The sequence below is a fragment of the Hydra vulgaris genome, chromosome 14 (genome assembly GCF_038396675.1).
Source record: "Hydra vulgaris chromosome 14, alternate assembly HydraT2T_AEP".
Classification (NCBI taxonomy): domain Eukaryota; kingdom Metazoa; phylum Cnidaria; class Hydrozoa; order Anthoathecata; family Hydridae; genus Hydra; species Hydra vulgaris.
The window spans coordinates 10,091,366-10,103,377 of NC_088933.1; the positions used below are offsets into that span (position 1 = coordinate 10,091,366).

General features: G+C 26.0%; 1 protein-coding gene across 3 annotated transcripts; it reads right to left on the reverse strand.

The window, feature by feature from the left end:
- Window positions 1-305: 305 nt before the first annotated feature.
- Window positions 306-11,613, reverse strand: LOC136091257 (uncharacterized). 3 transcript variants are annotated; one of them, XM_065818599.1, is made up of 12 exons: window positions 3,899-7,947; window positions 2,486-3,769; window positions 2,358-2,390; window positions 2,212-2,238; window positions 1,948-1,974; window positions 1,838-1,858; window positions 1,734-1,760; window positions 1,486-1,506; window positions 1,212-1,232; window positions 1,077-1,100; window positions 748-807; window positions 306-492 (listed from the first exon to the last, which is right to left on the reverse strand). In XM_065818599.1, the coding sequence occupies exons 2-12, from the start codon at window positions 2,508-2,510 to the stop codon at window positions 317-319; spliced, it is 462 nt and encodes a 153-aa protein (XP_065674671.1). In that variant the 5' UTR covers window positions 2,511-3,769; window positions 3,899-7,947; the 3' UTR covers window positions 306-316. The 3 variants fall into 3 exon arrangements, 2 of the variants coding, with proteins under 2 accessions (XP_065674671.1, XP_065674672.1); XM_065818600.1 differs by lacking the exon at window positions 1,734-1,760; XR_010643840.1 differs by lacking the exons at window positions 306-492; window positions 748-807; window positions 1,077-1,100; window positions 1,734-1,760 and adding exons at window positions 7,969-8,065; window positions 8,196-8,372; window positions 8,596-8,685; window positions 8,759-10,131; window positions 11,500-11,613 and having other exon boundaries at window positions 1,212-1,506; window positions 2,358-3,769; window positions 3,899-7,168.
- Between the last annotated feature and the right edge of the window lie 399 nt (window positions 11,614-12,012).

Below are 12,012 nucleotides of genomic sequence, written 5' to 3' on the forward strand. Positions count from 1 at the left end.
AAATTTAAGCAAAGATTTTATAATACGAAAATTGTGTTTTTCCGCATGGTATATCATTTTTACTTTACGTGTATGCAACTGACATGAGTCATGTAAGTTTGCCACATTTCCTATGATTTTTTAAAATTCAATCTTATATAGAATTTTTTATTCTAGAAATCCGATTTCCGTGACCGTGCAGACATTATTACATTCAACACGTTTTGTAATCCATTTTTAGGTTTCTAAACGTAAACAACCCTTACTTCCTTAAAAAGTCAATCGCCTCCCTAAAAAAAAAAAAAAAAATACAAAACAACTTTTTTATTGATGAGTATCAGAAGTAGTTATTTATTATTTTATTAATATTTTTATTTTTTTCGGGCCCTTTCATCTTCCATCGAAAGCCGGGCAGGTCCTTCGAACCATTTCTTACCCAAAATTGGAACGCCCGTCTGGTCTTGGGGCCAGGGTTTTGCCGGCGCCAAGCCATAAAATCATTCCAAGAAGAATCTAAAATAAAGAAATCTAAATCAAAGCTGACTCAATCAAAGCTGACAATACCTGTTTTTATTGGAGTATACAACTACAACTAAAACAGTATTTGAAAAAACGCCTCGAAATAGTCTATGTTCCTATTTACTTAATCAAACTGTAAGTACTTTAAAAATATCTGAGGGTTAACACATGTATAATGTACTTTAAATTCCAGTACATGTCACAACATAAAATTCGATGCTACTTAAACGCATTAACAAATAGGATTACCTTTAACAACTTCAGTACGTTTTCCTTGAGCAGAGGAGGTACAAGGTTTCACTGTTTCACCTGAATAATACAGATCAAATTAGATTAGGCTATGAACTTTTTAATCTTAAACGAGTTCTAATTATCAAAATTTGGCAAAAGTTGATCAAAATTCTATTGTACTTCTATACCTTGCACTTCTTTTCAAGTGTGATTAACTTAACAATATATATAAAATAAAGTAAGAAATGTCAATTTAGAAAAAATCTTCAAAACGTGATAAAATTTATTTCATTTTGCAAATTTTGAAAGATATATAATTTAATTCCAATGAATAACTCTGTACATACTATCTAAAAGCGAGGCTTGTTTTTCTAAAGAAAAAGGTGTAGCTACTCAATAAATATAAATCATTACTTTTAACAAAGCTTTTTTAAATACAAAAAAAGTAAATACAAAATATGCCTAATATATATAAAAATTACCTAAATCCAAGATCTTATCGTCTAAAAGTAAATGTAGTTGATTACAAGTATATTTAAAGTATTACTATAAATGACATTAAATATTATTCAAATTATAGTTAATTTATTTAATTCTTTTTAAACTTCCGCAGGGTTACCACTACAATTTTCAAAAAATTTCCATGAGTTAAGAACAAGTCCCACAGTGATTATTTCCAAAACCGCAGTGTTGTAGGTTCCCAAGGATTCATGTCATTTAAAGATTGAGTGGCAACCTTGTCATAATAATAAATACCTAAAGTATTTCTTTCTGTCACTAAATAAGGAGGAAAAAAACAAAGCATATTTATATTTTATATATATATATATAATATATATATATACACACACACACACCACATAAAATCATATTCATACAGGGTGAATATTAATCATAATGTAATCAAACTTTAAAATCTATGTTCTTTTTAATTCTTATAAAAACTTAGCTCACAAACTGCATAATTTCAAGTATTTATAAACATTTAAAAAATATAAAATTACATAGTTTAATTCTTTCTTCTAGTTGCACTAAAAAAAAAAAATTATTTAATACCCATTTTCAAAAACAACACTAAATTAATCTGAAAAATATCTTAAATTAATACCTATTTTTAGTTCTTTCTTTTCTAAAAACATATATAATTAAACAAGGACAATAAATCAAATATGTAATAGATAAAATATTGTAATAAAAATAAACATTTATCTTCATTACCATTTTCTTTTTTAATTATATCCAAATCTAAGATGTAAAAATAAAAAAATTTTTAAACAAGTAAATGCATTCTTAATGAGCATCAAAAAAAAATTTTAAAATTTTTGGTATTGGAACCTCCTAACTGTTTTGCAAGTGATAAAATAACAATGACAAAAAATATATTTATGGGTTGCACAAGACCTTTGATTATTTAAGGGATCTAATATTGAATTTATTTTAGTAAAAAAGAATATGTGCAGTATATGTAAAGAAATCTTTTACCGATATTCTTTTTTCTTGCTACAAAATCTAGAGTAGATAAAAATTAGTACAGGTAACATTATTAATAACAAATTTACCATCAGAGTAATAACAACTTTTATTTATTAATAAATCAAATATTAAAAAAAAATTAGAATTTTGAATACCACAAGAATTGTCTTCAAAATAATTTGATGCACCTTAAGGTAAACAAAATTATTAAAGGGTTAAACTTATGACAAAAAATAGGAAATGCATTAAAAAAATTCAAATTTAATAATAAACACCAACTTACAAGATTCATGAGCTTCAGTTGTCATATTTTTTACCAGCTAATATATATATATATAAACATATAACAAAAAATATATTATATAATCAGGGGTTTTGCAAATTGTTAGGGGTTTGAGATATATATTAAATATCTCAAACCACTAACATTCTGCAAAAATTCAAACTTAAAAAAAATTGAAAGCGAATGTTTTTTTGTTAAATTTAGGGTGTAATGCAAGAAGCGAACTTGAGTCAAGTTCAACTTGAACTTTACTTTGTAACCAATAGCGGTAGATTATTTTTTTGAAGCAAAAACCCATACTCTGCCGCTATTGGTTACAATATAAAGTTCAAGTCCAACTTGACTCATGTTCGCTTCTTGCATTCCACCCTAAATGTTATTAAGTTTCTCAAGATCTACCAAAATAGATTACTTCAAATCTGAGATAGTGTGACTTTATAAGAGTATATTTTATAATGTATACTATTTAACAAATTATATCCAATATTTGGCTAACTAGAATTATTTTAAACTAATCTTAAAAGTTTGACTTATATAATGACTCATTAACTTCAACATTCGCTTACTCAAACTGACTTATCTGCCCCTTGGAGAGCCGACATATTGGGAGTTAAATATGCAATTAAAGATCTACAAAACTGCAATTACAAATATAAATTGGTAAATGAAAGAAGTTATGGAAATGAAATTACTGAAGTTTTTATCAAATTAGTTTAAACTAATTTAATAAAAATACTTTGTTGTATAATACATTATACAATTATGTGTTGCAAAAGCTCTATTATTTAAATAATATTATAATGATGTAACCAACATTATGTTTTTATATAATCTATTAAAAACAGACTACTGAAAGGTTATTAAAACATCAAAAAATATAACACATCAAAGACTAGCAAAAAATATTTAATTAAACAAAACTAGTTAGAGTAAAACTTTTTCTAAATTGTAAAAAACCAGAATCTAATATATCTTTTACTTTAATACTTCACACCAAAACTGTTAATCTCAGTAATGCACAAATGTGTTGTATAAACTTTTTCAATCGAAACTCCAAAAACAATAAGACGCACAGTACAACAAAATTTATCTTGTTCTATTACTGAAGTTGCATCAACGTTTTTTCTAATAATTCCTTTTTTTAAACTAACTTATCATCACTCTTTTTCTTAACTGAAAAATATTTTTTGAAGTAACTACTAATCCAGTGTTTGATGTAGCAATTTATTTTAATGCTTGATAAATTCACTTTCAGTTCTTCCTTGGCTAAAATGGCTTCTTTGGCTAAAAACAAAAGCAATTTCCTTATAAAATTTCTAAAGAAATTGCTGCATAAAATCTTTTATATTTATAATATCATCAATAGTTGAGTATTACTGGATCTTGAAGACAAAAATATTTAATATTAGATACCTTCAAAGTTGTAGGTACATAGTTACCAATTTGATACTTCAACTTTGGCCACATAGTCTTTCATAAAGTCAAAAATGAAAAAAAAAAATTAATTTTTACATGGCTATTTCATTAGTCAATGAGTTTATTTGCATTTCATCAAAAATCAGACAAAGTAAATATTATAAATTAATTTATATCTTTTTGCGTACTAAATTTTGGCACAGTAGTAACTGGCATTTCAAAGTTAAGCAGAAAGAAAAAATAGAAAGAATCAATCCACAATTATAATGTGAAATTAATTTATATTTTTAATTGTGAAAATTATACATGCTTAGCTAATTATAAAAAACCAAATAAATTAAAAAATTAAAAAGCAACAGTTCTCTTATTATAAACATATTTTTGTACAACATGGTTTCGAAGTGTAAGTATAAAAATTTTCTTGGTGATAAAAATTTTATTTAAAGCTGAAAGTTTGCTTAGTAATTCCCTAAGGTAAATAAATCACGTCAAAAAAATGAACCAAGATTTGCAATAGGACAACCCTCTTTTTTAGTCTTAATTTTTAAACTATGTACACTCAAAATAGTAACAAGTACTATATAAATTGTTACCAAAACTAGTACCAAAAATAGTAATATTATCTTTAAACATAGACTTACTATTTACCTTTTCAAAACAATTTTTATGCTTTAAAAAGATAATTTTTATAACTCTTTAACTACCACTACCTTTTTTAAATGAACAAAAGGGTTTTCCACAAGAGTTATACTTTCAAAATTATTTCATGCATAGTGACGCTGGAGAGGAAAACAAAAAAAATGACCAAGATGAAGACAGAAACATATTCAAATGTTTATCTGATTTTTAAATCCAGAATACTATTTTAAAAACATAATTGATTTACTTTGCTTTTATTAAATGTGACAAGTGATGCATGTACCAAAATAAGGTACTTTAGTTTATTATATGTACAATTTATTTGTTAAAAAACTAGTCACCCTTTGGTTGTAAGATGTTAGTGTCATTTAAAAAATTGTTCAGTATAAAGAAAGCGCTATCCTAAGTCTGAAAAAAATTTTATTTTTTTGCATATGCCTCATTTTGAGTTCAGGCACTTCTCCTGTTGAGAATTATGGGCATTTTTCTAACCTGATCATAATACGCTATGGAATCACTGAGAAAAGTTTAAGCTTTAAAATAATTTATAACCAAAAAACTCGACTAGACTAATAATGCAATGCAAAAAATCAATTTTACTGATTTGCAATTGTTTTTATTCAGAACATAAATCACACCTTAACTTCATTTTTTAACACATATGAGTACTTATTTACTCGAGTGTTTAACTATATCTTCAACCTATATATTTTTGCAAACATGAAAATAATATATATATATATATATATATATATATATATATATATATATATATATATATATATATATATATATATATATATATATGTATAGAAACAATTGAAAAGATTAAATATCTAAAGTGTTACACAAATTTCTCTAATGTTTAGTTATTTTTTTGCAATTTTTTTCTGTTTAAAACGCAAATAGCTGTAGCCAAGTCATCAAAACAAAAATATTATATGCCTGGTCAAATAAACGTGTGCTATTGCACGCCTTCCTGTGAAAGCCTAAAACATATATATATTTATACATATATATATAAGGGTGTCATAAAACAACATTTTTTGAAAATGTCAGATGTAACCTCCTAAATGTGTTCTATATTATAAATTAATACTACATTGAAAAAATTTTTGAATAAAAAAAATTTACAGTACAGGTGAGCAACAGGCTGAAATTAACAGTATAGGTGAGCAACAGGCTTGTATGAAGGCTCTTAAAGATTGGAAATAGGAAGAACTTGTTCAGGGATTGGTTTTTGACACTCCTTCATCTAACACTGGGTTTAACATTGGTACCTGCACAATAATAGAGCAGAATCTTGACCGTAATCTTATATGGATAGCATGCAGACACCATGTCTTTGAAGTCATACTTTCCACCATTTTCATGACTGCATTTGGAAGTAGTGGAGGACCTGAAGTTGGAATTTTTAACCGTTTCCAGAAGCAATGGCCAGCAATCAACAAGGAGGTGTTCACTATAAGGAATAAAAATTTGTATATTTGTGATTTTTTTTGCAAACTCCGTGAAGAAATGGTAGTGTATTATGGTGAAGCAATTAAAGGTCAACAACACAGGGATGATTACTTAAAACACTTGAATTTGTGCCTTATTTTTCTTGGAGGATCAACTGCAATATCGAAGTCAAATGTAAAGTTTAGGGCACATGGTAGTACAGTGCTTTATTATTGTTTGTTTAACATTAAACACCCACAATCCACCACATAATAATAAGTAAATGATAATAATTAAAAAAATATTTTTTTTATTACTTTTTTAACCTTATTCCAAAATGTGACAAAACATGGCAACCCTTAAATATCATCCAATTTGATTCAAATTTTGGAAAATAATTACTAATGTCATATAGAACAAGGACAAGCTTGAGGATAGTTTTGAACCTAAAAATTTTGCATCGCCCTAATATATATATATAAAATCATTGAAGGTCACCATACACAATGCAAGCAAAAAATATATAAATATATAAGATAGCCCTAATGACTTATACCAATTTCACCATTGGCTATATAATACTAAATTACCAATGTCATAGAGGTATAAGCGTGTTGTGTCAAAAATAATTTAACACCATGACACAAACAGCACAATTAGGGCAATTTATACCAGTGTCACAAAAAGCAATATATTATTGTGCCAATGTATATGCTAATATCAAAAAGGTATAAACATTCATGCCAATATCAATATCATGGCATAAACTAAAAATGAAGTATAATTTTGAAAATAAACACAATTGCAAATAAGTACAATTTCTAATATGGTTTAGAATCGGAAACATTGTTACAATCATTTTAAAAATTTTTGCAATCAAAATAAGCAATGATTTAAAACTTTATCTATCTGAAAATCAGATCTTAAGATTCAAAAACCTATTATAACTTCATTCTTTTTTCTATTATGCTTTTACTATTATTGGGATGTAATATAAAATAATGCATTTTTAAAAGAAGTTGTTGCTGGAAATTTTTTAATCTTAATTTTCATTAACTTATAAGTATGATGTAACTTAACTTAATAGTATTGTGCTATTGGAGCTCTTGTTTGGAAAGTTTTCTAGAATCACACTTTGAGCAAATCCAATGACAGTCAAGATCCATTTCAGATACAGAAATACAAACCCTACAAATAAATGTTAATAATGAAATTTTTTAAAAACTTTTTAAAAATTAATGTTATTTATTAAGCCTGCTCTTTATTTGCAACCAAATATTTATACTTTAACATAAGGTCTAAGGAAAATGGGAGGATGAGGTAGCCAGAAGCACTCCACCCATAAAAACAGGTAATTATGATTGTCAGTTAAAACAGTTAAGACACATTTAAAGGGTAATAAATTTTAGCCTTAAGTCTTTTTTCCTTTTAATTTAAAATAATGTAAACCAAATTTTATTTAAAGATAAAAAAACTGTAACCAAAATTTATGTTTTTGCTTTGGACAGTCTTCTCCGTTTTACGAGTGGTTTCGCGCTCTTGCCATTTTGCGCTCGCCTACACCTCAATACTTTGGTCAGCACTTTTTTTAGTGCTTGCTAAATTACAAAAAAATCTTTTTTCTTCATCATTTTTTCTATGTGAAGAAGTACAAAAAAAATTATTTTTTAAAATTGCCCACACCAGACAAATAATGACTGTCCGGCCAGTGCTTTTTCGTGCGCTATCAATAAATTTTAAACGGAGAAGACTTTTTGGGGTACTTAACACACAATGGTATTTGGTCAATGGTAAAAAAAAATTTAATAATGGTTAAGGAAATACTATGAGTAACGGTAAAGTAAACTATTACTTCATAAATAACTAAATCTTAGTATGTAAAAAAAATTTACACTTTAACAATCATCATAGTGCTTTACTACAAGTAACATAAACTAAGGATAACTGTTCACTAAAATTAAACAACAAGGTTATAAAAGTTACTTTACCAATGATACCAAGTTTCACAAATTTCACATTCAATCATATTTTTATACTGAGGTATGTTACAAATGGTACAAGTCCAACTTTTCTTAATAGAAAACACTACAAAACAATTTTAGTATTACAAAATCATTAATAATGTCCATCATCTGGAAGTCATAAATGTAATTTATAAATAAATTAAAATAAATAAGGTATGTTATTTAAGTAGTCGTACATATTTAGTACTTACATTTTTTTTTAACTTTGACAAATACTTCCGGATATATTAAACTTTGGATAATTGTAATGTCATGGTTAATTATTTCTGGAGATAGATGAGCAGTATCTATGTTCAGTTCATTTTCAGTCAACATATGATTTGTATGCGATTTTCTGTACCCAAAAAACTCCAAAATTTTTTTTTGATCTAAATTTTAATTAATCAAAGTAAAATAATAAAAATTCAATTGCAAAACAATCAAAAAGGTAAACTAATTATTGAAACAAGGTTTTCAAATAGGCTAAAGTGTATATATGCAATGGTTTAGAACTGCTAGCTTTTAGTTTTGGGAAAAGTAATGAATACAACATTTATGACACCAAATAAGCAGTATTGATTGAAATTAAACATTTAAAAAAAAGTATTTTACCTGGTGATAAAATGTTTTTTTTAATAACACAATTAGTTTGTGTTTCAAGTTTTGGCTTGTTTAATTTACTTGATGACTGTAATTGAGAGTCTTGATAAAAAAAAAAAAAAAATTAAAAACATAAAATTGAACACATCAGTAAGGCCAAAAAATATATATATACCTTTTATTTTTAAATTCCAGTTGGTAAAATCAAGAAAACTATCTATTTCATCTGCAGAAGGTTTTGCAAGTCTTATGTTTGACGTTTTACGCTTTTTTTTTGTTGAATAAAATGGAGACTGCTTGGTTATTCGAGTGTTTGATGGAACATTACTTTTGAAATGTAATTCATTTTGCTTATTTGTTGTTAAATTTAAAAAAGTATTTTGAGCTAACGATATATTTTTGTGTAAGCTCTTCAAACCTTCTTCATCTGATACTGTACTACAGGTAACTAAATTAACTAGATTGTTTAAATTTTTAATAATGTTATTTTTTAAAATATTAATATCTGCAGGTTCACATCCTTTTATAACTTTACACTCTAATTCAATAGAATGTGTTGGCAAATGAATAGGTTCATTTTTTTTAGTTACACAAACCCTGCTAAGACGATGTATTAAATGAATGTGTTTACAGGGGATATTTTTGGTTAGAAAATCCATACAGTCGCAACTATATAAATGAGCACATACTTAAGTGATACAATTTCCTGATCAATAATTTAACTTTACATAAAAAATCATCTGGAACTGACCAACCTAATGAATCTCCATAGTAAAAACTACACTCAATATTATTATAAACTGCAAATGCCCAATGGGAACCAGGATTAAAATCTGTGCCAGAGAATGTTTTCTCATTGTTTCCTCCAACATTTATAATTAGGTACGTGCCATGAAAATTTTAAATTAGATAAATTCTTGGTTGTTATATATCATTAGAAAGAGCTTCGATTCAATATTGAAAAAGTGAAAAAATTATCAAAATCGAACAATTCCATAAAAAGTTATGTCGTTTTTAGTACCGATTTTTCGATATATGGATTTGTTGAAGAAAGTGTGGTCAAAAAAATGTTTTTAAGCACTAAAAGTTTAATAACTTTGTCAATTCTTATCCAAATGTTTATAACTTGGTATCAAAAGATAGATGTAATAGTAACCTACAAATTTATATAGGTCCATAGTCACCGGGCGTATCCAAGGGGCTAGAGGGGTAACCAAACGCCACTTTTACCAGCAAAAAATGAAATTTTTATTCATAAAAGATCAATTTTTCAATGAATTTATTAATTTTCATATGCAATAAATTGCTATAATTTCCAAGTAGACTGCCACCAAATAGGAGAGGTTCATTTTTTGAGTTAGGGTATATGTGGGGTAATTATTTAACACACCCTATTATTAAAAACGATTCATTATAAATATTTTGATTCTTATTAAAAAGGCTTTTTTAAAATCATCACAATAAAATTTATAATTTACAACATTACAACAAACAAAGCTGCACACTCATTGATTCGGGGGAAGAGGGTGTGTCCACACCCCCTCCAACCTAAAAAAACATAAAATACTTTATTTAAAATTTTGTTAAAAAAAAAAAAAAAAAAAAAGCAATGACTTTAAATAATATATTGAAATACAAAACACAATACACATTACCACCTTACAAGTTGGTGTTTTCATATTTTTTTGTTTTAAAATAATATTTGAATTAATTTGAGTCTTGGCTTTTAGTTAATGATTAATATATTAAATTCCAATAATGAAACTAAATATAAATTATTGTTAACAATAGACACGACATGAACGTAAGCCAGAGCCGTCTATCAAAAAAATTGTGAGTTCCACTACTCGCTGTACATTTATTTTGCAAGTTCCACTACTCGCTATACATTTATTTTGCAAGTTCCACTACTCGCTGTACATTTATTTTGCAAGTTCCACTACTCGCTGTACATTTATTTTGCAAATTCCACTACTCACTGTACATTTTTTTTGCAAGTTCCACTACTCGTTGTACATTTATTTTGCAAGTTCCACTACTCGCTGTACATTTATTTTGCAAGTTCCACTACTCGCTGTACATTTATTTTGCAAGTTCCACTACTCGCTGTACATTTATTTTGCAAATTCCACTACTGGCTGTACATTTATTTTGCAAGTTCCACTACTCGCTGTACATTTATTTTGCAAGTTCCACTACTCGCTGTACATTTATTTTGCAAGTTCTACTAATTGATATATATTTATTTTGCAGGTTCCACCACTCGAGGTACATTTATTTTGGATGCTCCGCTTGTTGAAAATTCGGAATGCTCAAAATATGAAATTGATATGACCCAGATTAGAAATATTTAACCAATTTATGTCTTGCATTCATACTTTGCTAACATACAATTAATATGCTCACATACAGCGATTAATTTGAATTACGAAAACATTAACTCACCTGATACAATATCAGCAACCAACTGTAATTTTTTGTGTGTTTTATTTGTATATATATATATATATATATATATACATATATATATATATATATATATATATATATATATATATATATATATGCATATATATATATATATACATATATATATATATATATATATATATATATATATATATATATATACATACATAAAGATATAGCTATTGTGTTTTATTTGTATATATATATATATATATACATATATATATATATATATATATGTATATATATATATATATATATATATATACATATATATATATATATATATATATATATATATATATATATATATATATATATATATATATATATATATATATATATATATATATATATATATATATATACACACACACACAAATAAAACACAATAGCTAAATGCTAAAATTAAATAAACAAAGAACCAAGAAACACAATAAAATTCACCTATTCTTTTATCTCTTTCAGAAATCTTACATTTTTTGCCAATTTTGTTTTTTCTTTTTGTCATTTCTTTAGGCATTATAATATTAATTCTAAATATTATTTCATTGTTGCATTAAACAAATTTTATCTATGTAATCTAATGTACCTTAAAACTTTATCTAATGAGTAATTAAGTATTTATTGTAAAGTTATATTTTGACAAAATATGACTTTACTAAATTTTTGTAAACAATATTAAAGTACACTACAAATATATTGTAATTAGATTAAAATTACACTTTAGAACCTGAAGTATAAATTAAGCCTTTTAATCGAAAATTTTTAAATTTAACTTAAAATTTAAATTAAATTTGAAAGTAAACTGATTAAAGTATGGACAATAATATTAAGTTAATAATATTATTAATATGAAGTTTCCGATAGACCCCCTCTACCATACGAGGCGTAAAATTGCCGAAATTATGTACCTTTTTTGTGCATTGTAGTAATGAATGTGGGCATCCAAATAATGCA